The 12,254-nt window shown below is 55.7% G+C and overlaps 1 protein-coding gene across 1 annotated transcript in view; it reads right to left on the bottom strand.

The window, feature by feature from the left end:
• Window positions 1-12,254, bottom strand: part of AGO2 (argonaute RISC catalytic component 2) — a 43,065-nt gene that overhangs the window by 2,898 nt on the left and 27,913 nt on the right. Inside the window, 6 exon segments of the mRNA XM_007464591.1 lie at window positions 5,282-5,414; window positions 6,329-6,330; window positions 7,656-7,850; window positions 8,408-8,498; window positions 10,698-10,857; window positions 12,124-12,251. Of these exon segments, the coding sequence (XP_007464653.1) occupies window positions 5,282-5,414; window positions 6,329-6,330; window positions 7,656-7,850; window positions 8,408-8,498; window positions 10,698-10,857; window positions 12,124-12,251 (709 nt within the window).

Genomic DNA, 12,254 nt, shown 5'->3' with positions numbered 1-12,254 from the left:
CCTGCTGGAATGTTTCCGCTCTTCCCCACCTTCAGCAACACAGGAGCCCATTAGACATGCCCAGGGGACAACAGGGCAAAGCAAGCAAGCAGACAAGATGCAGCCACACTGCCTTCTGCTCCCAAGTCTTTAAATTGGCCAATACGTTTGCGCAGTGCTATGGCATGAAAAGTGAACATATACTAACAACTGAAATCAAATCAATTCCTGTTCTCTTTGGGCTGGGGTTATTTTTCGCCATCTCATAAAGGCCCCTGAGGGAAATGCAGAGTCTTCCCCTCACTGAAGCATCTGCGTGGGCCACGTGAAGGGCCTTCATTATTGTTGAGGCCAAGATGGAAACTGTCACCAGCATAACAGATCTAAGACCAGACGATGGACACGTTACAGCCGTCACCTGCCCATGTGCGCCTGTGCGCGCGCGCGCGCGCGCGCGCACACACTCACACACACACAAAATACTCAAGGCAGAAGAGCTAGAAAACCCTGACAGCTGTCAAGAACTTCCCCACTCTACCGGGGGTTCAATCACCACCACCAGGGAGGGCGGGTTGCTCCACCAGAGGCCATCCAAGGAGCCGGGGTGTGGGAGGGACTACAAATTCTACTAAACCACTTAACTCTCAGTTTACACTCTAGCATCGAAAAACCACCAAACATCCAGCTACGCTACTGGAACAGCAAAACTCCCAATGAGTCATGAAGTCACTGATTTTTTTTTTTTTCTCGTGCAATTTCAAATATACATACAAAAAAGAGAATGTCCAGTGTAACCCCTCTGCACCTGCAGGTGTGTGTGTGTGTGTGTGTCTTTTTACTTCTTCTCAACATTTTTTTTTACACCTTCAGATTATTTATTTATTTATTTGTGTATTTATTTGTTCATTTATTTATGGCTGCGTTGGGTCTTTGTTGCTGCGCGCGGGCTTTCTCTAGTTGCGGCGAGCGGGGGCTACTCTTTGTTGCAGTGCGTGGGCTTCTCTTGTTGTGGAGCACGGGCTCTAGGTGCACGGGCTTCAGTAGTCGTGGCCCGCGGGCTCCAGAGCGCAGGCTCAGTAGTTGCGGCGCACGAGCTTAGTTGCTCCGCGGTATGTGGGATCTTCCTGGACCAGGGATCGAACCTGTGTCCCCTGCACTGGCAGGCGGATTCTTAACCACTGCACCACCAGGGAAGTCCCAGATTTTTAAAATAAGTAAAATATTTGATAAGAGTGCCTACCTTTGTATCCCTTCCATGCTGCAGTCTCAAATCTAGACTTTATTATTCCTACACATACTTTTATTCTCTGCTACACATTTAAGTCTCCGTTAGCACTATATTGTGTTACTTTGCAGATTTTAAAACTGTAGGGGCTTCCCTGGTGGTGCAGTGGTTAAGAATCTGCCTGCCAATGCAGGGGACATGGGTTTGAGCGCTGGTCCGGGAAGATCCCACATGCCACGGAGCAATTAACCCCGTGTGCCACAACTACTGAGCCTGCCCTCTAGAGCCCGTGAGCCACAACTACTGAAGTCCGTGCACCTAGAGCCCATGCCCTACAACAAGAGAAGCCACTGCAATGAGAAGCCGGCGCACTGCAACGAGGAGCAGCCTCTGCTCACCACAACAAGCGAAAGCCCATGCGTAGCAATGAAGACCCAGTGCGGCCAAAAATAAATAAATTTATTAAAAAAACAAAACTGTATACATGTATCCTATATGTTTTGCTACTTTCTGTTTTTGCTCTGCATTACAATTTTGAGATGTAGTCATTTGGTAGATATAGTTTATTATTTTTCATTGCTGTATAAGTGCCAATATATAAATACATTACAACCTTTTCTCCTGTTAACAGATTAATTTCTTGCTATTATAAACAATACTGCCAGAATACTCTTATAGAATACATGTCTTCTTGTACACAAGTGTGTGAGTTCCTCCAGGGTAGATCTCTAGAACTGCCAAACAGCGTTCCAAGTTGGTTATCCATTTGTATTCCCATCTAAAGTGTAGGAGAGTCCTCTTCATAATAATGCCTTTACTCTGTGCTAAGTGCTCTGCGTGTTAGCTCAGCCAACCCTCCCAGCGTCCTCAGAAGGTGGTCCAGGGGGTAGAGAGGCTGACAGCTTGTGGTCACGTAGCCCGGATGCTGAGGGGATGGACTGGAGCCAGGTTATCTGGCTCCAGACCCTTTGCTCCTCATCACGGCACCCACATCCTTGACATTTGGTATTTATCAGGCTAACCTCATAATGTGAGTCCCCCCGACTTTTCCCGTTCTCTGAAATACTTTATACAAGATTATTCTTCGAAGGTCTGGTAAAGCTTGCCTATAAGAATCTCTGGACTAACTTCATAAAATAAGCTAAGTAGTTTCCCCCTTTGTCCTATGTTCTGCCACACTTTAAGATAATCTATTCTTGAAGCCTTAGTAAAGCTTGCCTGTAAAACTCTCTGGGCCTGATGCCTTTTGGAACAATGATTGGACTATCCTACTCAGCTGATTTTGGTAACTTGTGTAATTCTACAAACAAGTGTTTCTTTCTTCTCAGTTTTCCAATGTATTGTCATGAAGTTGTTATCATTCCATTATGATTCAAATAACACACACTCCCTCTGCAGCCACTGTCTCCTTCTGTTCCCAACATAATTACAAGTGTTCTCTCTTTTTGTTGAGTCTTGCTGGGTTTATCTATCTTCAGAGAAGTACATTTTGCTTGTGTTAATCTGCTCTACTGCTTCTTCATTTTCTAGTTCACAATTTTCTATTCTGAGAGAGAAAGTGGGGTGCTGGAATAAGCTGACATTGAGCCCTCCTGACTCCTGGCAAGAGAGGTCTGCAGGCTGAGGTGGCAGGGGGCCTAGGCACACCAGCTCCTCAGCTTCCCATTGACCACTGGGACTGACATCCTTCCTGTAGCTTCAGACTTATTCATGGCTCTCTTTCTCATCTTACAACAAAAGCACCTATGTCTATACTCTTATCTGTAAATGCCTGCTTTAGTGCACTGCACAAGATTTGATATGAAATTCTTGTTTTTGTTCATTTCTAATCATTTCACAATTGATTATTCTCTTTACTTTTTTTTTTTTTTTTTGCGGTACGCAGGCCTCTCACTGTTGTGGCCTCTCCCGTTGCGGAGCACAGGTTCCGGACGCGCAGGCTCAGCGGCCATGGCTCACGGACCCAGCCGCTCCGCGGCATGTGGGATCTTCCCGGACCGGGGCACAAACCCGTGTCCCCTGCACTGGCAGGCGGACTCTCAACCACTGTGCCACCAGGGAAGCCCTCTCCTTACGTTTTTAATGCAGTGCTTTTTTTTTTTTTTTTTTTTTAAAAATAAATACATTTATTTATTTGTTTTTGGCTGCACTGGGTCTTTATTGCTGTGTGTGGGCTTTCTCCAGTTGCGGCAAGCGGGGTCTACTCTTCATTGCAGTGTGCGGTCTTCTCATCGCGGTGGCTTCTCTTGTTGTGGGGCAAGGGCTCTAGGCATGTGGGCTCGGTAGTTGTGGCGCATGGGCTTAGTTGCTCCACGGCATGTGGGATCTTCCCGGACCAGGGCTCGAACCCGTGTCCCCTGCATTGGCAGGCAGATTCTTAACCACTGCGCCACCAGGGAAGTCCCCAAACCACATTTTCTGTTACGTAGGAAAAAGCGTAAGAAAACTTAAAATTTTGATTTCAAGCCCACTGCAGGGCTTCCCTGGTGGCACAGTGGTTAAGAATCTGCCTGCCAATGCAGGGGACACGGGTTCGAGCCCTGGTCCGGGAAGATCCCACATGCCGTGGAGCAACTAAGCCCGTGTGCCACAACTACTGAGCCTGCACTCTAGAGCCCACAAGCCACAACTACTGAGCCCAAGCGCCACAGCTACTGAAGCCCACGTGCCCTAGAGCCCGTGCACTGTAACTACCAAGCCCACGTGCCCTAGAGCCCGTGCACTGCAACTACTGAGCTCACGTGCCGCAATTACTGAAGCCTGAGCACTCTAGGGCCCGTGCTCCACAACAAGAGAAGCCACTGCAATGAGAAACCCGCGCACCGCAACGAAGAGCAGCCCCCACTCGCCGCAACTAGAGAAAGCCCACGTGCAGCAACGAAGACCCAATGCAGCCCCCCTCAAAATAAACTAATTTTTTTTTTTAATGTGGTTTGTAGAATACTGAGGTTTGGCAATCTCCTGACACCTCTTCTGTGACCTGGGACAACGCCAGCTCATGTAAGCCCTCAGCGTGAGCTCAGCCGTCACAGGCAGAGTTCTGTCTGTCAGGTCTGGCTCGTTCCTTTCTTCCCATTTTCAGTTTTTACTAACTTGTGCCTGTTTCACTTTCTGACAGTGGTCTGTTAAAACAGACCTCTTTGATGGTGTGTCTGTCAATTTCTCCTTGAAATTCTGCCTGTTTTTGCTTCACTTTTTTTCTTTACATATTTTTAGGTCATGGCGTGAGGTACACGTCCACGTCACAGCTGTTCTATCTTCTCGGTGATCATGACAAAGTATCCCTTTTCCTCGCTATTGACTCTCAATTTGCATTTTGTCTTCCACTTAGGCAAGAAGCATTTTCGGTGCTGTGGTGCCACTGTGGCATTAGCGGGCTGCACCGCGTGGACACTAACGCCCGGCTTCCAGCCCTGCTGGCGGACAGTCTGATGGAATGTCCTTCCCTTCTGGGAGGTCTTTTATCTGATGCAGCTACTTTGACGCTGTGTAGTTTTAGGACAATGTGTCTAGGTATGGATTTATTTTTATTTATCCTGTTGGGAACAGGAGAGGCCTTTTAACCTAAGGGTTCTGATCTTTCTCCAACTGTGGACAATTCTCAGCAGTTACCACTACAAGTCTTAAGTCTCCTGCACGTTCGTGGTTCTTGTTCTGGAGCAGCCAGGAGAGGAATGAGGAGCTTGGACACCACTGTCTGTCAGTGTTTCTCCAGACCAGACCCCTGAGTGAGCTCCCCAGGCCCTCCTCCAGCACTCTAACCACCCCGTGGGCTCCCCACTTTACTGCATTCTCCCGCATTCTTTACACTATGCTATCTATGACCATGGTTGCTAACTGGCCCTGAAACCTCACCTTTGGTAATTTCATTATCGGATAAATGACATCTGCCTGGACCTATCCTGGACCTGTGGGGTTTGCAGGTTCAAACTTCTCACCAAACCGAGGAGAGCCCTTCTCCAACGTCTCAGGCTGCGTCGCCACGAAGGGCCGGGTCTCCCAAGAGCCTGGGAGGTGGTGCAGGGCGTGAGACCCATGTCCCTCAAGGCTGCACAGCCCAGGGTCGAGGACACTCACCCGCTCATTCTTGTCGGTGCAGAAGAGCCGAGTGTGGTGCCTCTTCTGGACCACTATGAACGTGATCCCCGGCTGGTAGTCTTTTTCTAGCTTAATGCATGCCTCTCGGATAGCCAGTAACTCGTGGAAGAACCTGTGTGGAAAGAAAGAAGAACCCTTTTTTTTTTTTTTTTTGCGGTACGCGGGCCTCTCACTGTCGTGGCCTCTCCCGTTGCGGAGCACAGGCTCTGGACGCGCAGGCCCAGCGGCCATGGCTCAGCGGCCCAGCCGCTCCGCGGCATGTGGGATCTTCCCGGACCGGGGCGCAAACCCGTGTCCCCTGCATCGGCAGGCGGACTCTCAACCACTGCGCCACCAGGGGAGCCCAAGGAGAACACTTTTAAGGATCATTATTATGTTTTCAGGCCTCTCGCTATCTTGGAATGAATCCCTTAATCATGTGTATGTTTGATACATATTTACGTTAAGGCTTGTAGTTCCACTAGCTTGTTGTTACCTGTGTGATTCTGTCTCTCTGAGCCTGTTTCTTCAATAATATCATGGAGCAAACGATACCCAGGTTTCGTGGTTAAATGGTTTAGGTTAGATAACGGAGAAACAGGCTGAGCGCGGTCTCTGGAATGTTCTAAGTGCTACCACCCACCGTGGACATGAGGCACTGTGGGAAACACATACATGAACAAGTCAATCCAACAGCTTATTTTTGGATTGGAGAAGACGGAGAGAATCTAGTAAAAAACAAAACAAAACAAAAAAACCCAAAAACCCACTGGCTTAGGAGCTGGACCTGAGTTCAAATTCTAGCTCTACCACAAAGCAACCGTGTGGCTTTGGAAAGCCATGCACCCTGTCTGATCCCCAGTTTTTTCAGTTTTAAAATGGGAACATCCCACCTTGCAAGCCTGCTGTGAAGACTAAAGTCACCTGCGAAGCGCCAGGAGTTAGGGTACAAGGATGCTGGCACTGTCTCTGCTCCCCCACCTGTGTCAGAGATGAACAGGCACACAGCCTGGCTAGGGGTGGTGATGGCTGCTACAGGGACCACACACCTCAAGGTTTCAGCAACTGCCCTCGTCAAATACTGTGTTGTGATGTCTCAAAAATATATCTTGGGTTCTGGGTCCAGAAACCCCATTGTGGAGATTCTGTAAGATGTGGAGTGCGTTCACCGAGAGAGAAAACGGAGGATGACACAAACCCTCTTCTGTAGTAAGAATGCCCATGACAGAGGGTGAACGGGTGCTCAGAAGAGGGGGGAACATCTCCCAATGGAGGGAACCAGACGGTTTTGTATAAGAGGGGCTTCGAGGCCGGCTGGCACAAGCTGGATCTGGACCCGAGAGGCGGCACAGGAACCCCCAACCCAGGTTCCCACAGAAGCCCTGGCCAAGAGCTACCAGACGGTCAAGGAACCTCAAACCACCCCCCTCGCCCGCTGTGGCCTCAGCTGCTCCTACTCTGGACCAGGAAGGCACTGGCACCCGTGCCTGGTCACGTGCCACCCCACCTGCCTGGCAGGGTGGCCTGGGGCCTTGGGACACACTGGAGTGCCTCTTAGGATGTCTTCCTGTCTGGGTGGGTCTCCTGCAGCATCGGACACTTCGCCTTCCCTGCTACTGTCTCTCGACGAAGCGTGCACTGGAGACGCGGCAGGGGTGGAGGTGGCATTAGCCCTGGCCAACCATGGACACACTCAGGGCATCAATCCCCCGAGTTCCAGGGTCGGATGGATTCGCCGCTGCCCACACTCCCCTCGACTTGGAGATGCTGCGGGTGCTTTCACCTGGAGCACAGCAACAAACCCCCTTTGGTCCTCACCTGCCCCTCCTCCAGTGCCCCGCTGTCTAAGAGGCTCCCCTGCCTTCCAGACGTTTCCTCAAGGCAATGCCCCACACGTCACCTAAGGTGCCGCCTCTCCCTCCACGTCCAAACAGTGGCTGCGTCCTATTGACTATTTCCAAAGGGCGCCCACCTACCCTCCGCCCGGCCACTGTCCTCACCCTGCTCTGCGCTCTCCCCACTCCGGCCCGCCCCCTCCTTTGCAGACAGAGGTGACCCCCAAGCCACAGTGGTGTCCCTGCCCCACAGAGACTCCCCACAGCCTACAAGGCAAAACCTGGAGCCGGGAAGGGCCCCTGGCTGGCGTGTGCTGGACCGAGTCCGCCTGGACAGGCCTCTCCGCCCCACCTGCCGCAGGGTCCTGACAACCCCGGGTCCATCACTACCGCCCACACGGTGACCAGATAAACCTGGGGGCAAAACAAAAACCACCCCGCTGTCTTCATTAGCGAACCCAAGGAGCCGTCCTGCCGAGAAACAGGTGAGTTTAAGACACCGAGAAGAGGGCAGGGAAAAGGCGGGGGAGACGGCCGACCTGCTGGAACTGCCCCTCGGAGACACCGTCTCGGTAGAAGATGATGCGGGTGGGCTTGAAGCGTGTGGACTTGTAGAACTGGATGAGGAGCTCGCGCACCATGGCCGCCAGGTCCTGGATGATCTCCTGCCGGTGCTGCTGGACGCGCACGGTGGCGCAGTAGCGGTTCGGGTGGGCGTCCATGCTGCCCACGACCTGCGGGGCAACGCGGGTCAGCAGGAGCTCTGAGGGCCCCCGCTCTAGGGGTGAAGGGGGTCCAGGAGAGGGCTCGTCACATGCAAACCCACCGCCTTTACGATTCTTCTGAGTGCGTGGCTGTAGTGTTTATAAACGTGTTCCAAAGAGTAAAGCTTTGCCCAAGGGACCTAATAAGAAAATCAACAATTGTTCTGAACCCCTAATTCTGCTTGTGATTAGAAGTGGCTGAATTACATCAGCCCAGAGAAGGTACCTGGCGACAGTGACAGTGTTCCTAATTCTTTCAAGCACACCACGTGCACCTCTACACACGACACTCCAAGATTCCGACCCCTAAGAGTGACGGGTGTCCCAAAGGCAAGCTGGCCTGAAACCAGTTGCCCGCAGGTGCCACCCAGAGGGAACCAGATGGCGAGTGCCAGGGACATGACCCCACTGGGCCACCCTGCTGCACTGTTCATGCTGATCAGACAAGGAAAGGGCCAAGAAGTAGGGAGATGCTGATTACGCAGGAACACAGACCAACAGGGGACCCGGCAGGAGGTGATACTCACGGCGGCGATGGACGGCTTCTTCCCGTCCCCGGCAGGTGGGTGCGTGACATCCGCCCCCAGAAAGATGACGGGCTGCTGGAACACCGGAGGCCTGTGAGGGGAAGCGGGAGCGTCAGAGGCCAAGGCTCGGGGACACTGCCCGGACCTCTCAGGGTACTGGCACCAGCGTTACTTTGTGTGCTAAGGGTACTGTGGCCGTGTTTGTAAAGACTCCTTATCTTTCAGTCACATGTACAGAAAACCTTACAGGTGAAAAGATGCTTAGTGTGAGATCTGCTTCAGAATAAGGCGGTGGGGGAGAGGGTGTAGGTGGAGTGTAGACTGAATGAGAGGGCTGAGGTGCTGACAGCTGCTGTGGCTGGGCTCAGGGACATGAGGGTTCTACCCACGTAGATGGCTGAAAATTCCAAGATAATTATACATACCAAGAGTCCCACGGTTTGTTACCCAAACTGGGACCTGCAGGCGCGCTGCAGGGTGCCCAGGAGCATACCTGTTCTCTACCCGTTAGAAGCCAGCCCCCGTCCTGACACCCCTACATCTCCTCCAGACACGACCGCACACTCTCAGGGCCGCGACACCGCCCCAGTGGAGAACTACTGCTCTAAGCTCTCTCCCTGGGTCTTCTAAGCGCCGGCTGCACCCCAGCGGCCACGACCCGGAAGCGCCAGTGCTGGGGGCGCGGCTCTCGAGCCGGCCGGCGGGTCCCAGTCTCAGCGGCTGCGCGTTCTGGAGCTCCCTCTCTCTGTGCCTCACTCTCTTTTCCCTGACCGCCTGTGCTCTCCCGCCCACCCTGCGCCTGCCCCCCACCCCCCAACCCCGTGTCTCTTCCCTGCTGCCCCCTCCCCCAATCCTGGATGGGTCCCGGGAGCATCCAGGGATGCTCAACACACGCAGTTATGACTCACACCTTACACCAGCAGAACCACACCTGCCTCCGGACTCCACTCTCTTCCCACAGCTCCCTCACTTCCCTTGCTCGCCTTGTGGCAAAGCTCCCGGAATTAGCCGATCCCGGTTGCTGCCTCCCAAGCAGGCCTCGTGCTGCCATGGCAACAAGACGCCTCTGCAAGGTCACTGACGACCTGCACGCGCCCCCCCCAGTCCCGTGGTGGAGCCTCGGACCTCACCGCAGTTGGCCAGCAGGCACCGACCGAGTGATGCGGCCACGCACTGGCTTCCCCCGACCCCACCAGGCCCTAGTGCTGCCTCTCCAACCCCGGACTCCCTGGGTCCAGGGCTTGGATGTCTTTCCTATCTACACCCTGCCCTGGGGCTTCTCTCCAGCCTAGAGGCCTTAAACACCACCTCCACGTGAGGATCCCTGAACAAACACCACCAACACCAGGCCTCTGTTTCCCCTCCTCCCCGGCTCCCCCCACCAGTGCCTCCCCTGGGAGGCTGACGCACAGCCCAGCGTCCTCATCCACTGCTGCCTAACCGCCGCAGAGGCGCGGGCTTGGACTCACCCTCGAGTCTCCTCTTCCATTCGCAGACCATCCCACCCCAGCCGTGCCCCAGCACCTCTCCTGGGACAACGCAGGAGGAGCCGGTCCCCACTCCACCCAGAGCTGGAGTCGCCTTTTCGAACGAGGTCACTGGAGCTACGCCTCCCCTCGTGAACCTCCCTCCCATGGATGCGCTCCCGCGGAGGGAGTGCCAGGGCCCCCAGCAGCCCTCTGCCCCTCAGTCGCTCAGTGGAACACCTGCCGCACTCCTGGCAGGCTGCACCACGGGGCCCTTGCACGGCCTGTGCCCTCTGGAAGGCTCTCCTCCCAGGCGCCCACGTGATCCCGCCCCCTCCAGTGGCTGCAGTCTGCTTAGTGCCACCTCCCCTGTGAAACCCTCACCCTTCTGAGCTCCTGTCCCTTCCGCTGTGTCACTGCTGCTCACCTGGGAAGTGCGTTTGTGGACCCTCCCGCCGGGGCCTGCGCTGGAGGGCCAGGGCTCCTGCACACAGTAGGCGCTCAATAAACACAGAACCTGCCGCTGAGTGAACTGAGCGAGTCCAACGACCCCTCATCGCAGAGCCACCCCCGCTCAGGGCAGCCACCACATCTCACATGCGGGACCCGCGGCCCTGGATCGGGTAATTACGAAGCCCCTTCTCCTCGGGCCCCTGCGCCCGGTCCCCAGTGGCCTGCAGATGGCCCTGGTCCCCTAGACCGAGAGTATCCGAGACCCGCGTCCTACTCGCTTCCTTCAGCCCGCCGTCCAGGGGAGCGGATGCCGGCCCCGGCGGGGCGTCGCGCGCCAGCTGCCCGCACACGCGCGCGGGAGGCGGGCTCACCTGCCCTGGGGCAGCAGGATGTTGTTCACGCCGCCCAGTTTGACGTTGATCTTCAGACAGAGGTTGGACAGGGTCTGCGGCGTGGTCCTCTGCACGTTCTTCATCTGCACGCACTGCGTGGCCATCCCCAGCACCGTGTCTCCCACGCGCTTGACCTCGGCTGCGGAGGGAACGAACGGCGCGCTCAGGACGGCTCCCCTGGAGCCTCTACACCGCCCGCCCCAAGCTCCCCCGCCCCACGCGCCGCCAAGCCTGCGGAAGAGGGGCCTGGCCCAAGAGGGGGTCAGAGCCCGGGTTCCAGCTCTGCTCTGCGCCGCCCAGGCCTGCGCTAGCGGCAGGGCGTGTGCCCCGCTCGCTCAGGGAGGCTGGGCGGGTGCGGACCGGTCCTGTCAGGAGCGTTTCTGCAACTTATCCAGGCCTGCAGGGCGGTGCGGGCAGAGCCGAGCTGGAAGCCAGGGCTTGCATTCCGAAGGCCACCCTCCGTCACGGTGCTCAGGATGCAAGCAAGCCAGTGCCCGAGTCGTTAAAAATATAAACACTGGCATCCTCAGATCCTCGGCAAACGCAAATCCGCCATCCAAGGCCTCTCTGGGCCCACACCCCCTCTACTCCCGGGTTCTTCCGTGAAGCAACTGGGCAGCCGCTCCCTGGGCGGGCCTGGGAGAAGATGCGTGCGTAGCATGGGAATTCCGAGGGCTTTCTCTTTCCTCCTTTCCCTGGACACGGAGCAAGCGCTCCGTCGCCACCCAGACGGGGGATCCAGTCGGTGACACCGACACGCCTCTCTGTTCCCTTTGCCCCGGGGCACCCACACACCTCCCGCGCTGGGGCGTCTGGTCCCCGTGGGGCTTCCAGCAGATGCACCCGGCACCCACCTCCCCATGCCGCCGCCACCTGTCTACACCACCAGTGCCCCAGAGCTTCCCAACCCAGGGCCTGGGACTCCATCACAGGGGCCTGGTAACTTTCAGCCGAGTGGAAGTGCAACCGCCCTTCTGGCAGAAAGGACTCTGATCAGCTTCCAGAGGATTCTGAGGCGGGCACAGCTCACAAGTGGAGAAGCGAGTCCCAGGCAGGAGCTGAGGACGGCACCCCGAGTGGGTGACTGCGTGTGCGCCGCCTGGCTGCTCCTCCATCCAGCCGACGTCTGTGTCGGGCGGCGCACAAGGTAAACCGCACACGTGTCGAGTCCTGTGCCACCGCAGGACGCCGGCCTCCGGGAACCGCAGCCCCGGACAAGACTACCAAGGGCGGCCCTGGGCACGTGCGCGGCCGCAATAAGAAGCCACCCGGTCTTTGCTAGCTCTCGAGTGAGCCAGAGACAGGCAGCTCCCCGGTGCGGCAGAGACACCGAGGGCTGAGGCGGCACCGCACACCCACAGCGCCACCGGCAGTGGCCAGAGGCCGTGCGCGCGCCGAGGCCTACCGTAGACGGGGGTTTTTCCGGGCAGGATGACCACCACCAGCTGCAGGCCGGCGTACGTGTTCTTCAGGTGCCTGAACATGGGCTCCACGCTATCCGCGCCCTGGGCGTATTTACAGAAGCACGGCTGGGCC

Source organism: Lipotes vexillifer, unplaced genomic scaffold (genome assembly GCF_000442215.2).
Source record: "Lipotes vexillifer unplaced genomic scaffold, Lipotes_vexillifer_v1.1 scaffold394, whole genome shotgun sequence".
In the NCBI taxonomy this organism is placed as follows: Eukaryota; Metazoa; Chordata; class Mammalia; order Artiodactyla; family Lipotidae; genus Lipotes; species Lipotes vexillifer.
Note: the sequence above shows the minus strand (reverse complement) of the source record. Positions and strands in the feature narration are given on the sequence as shown.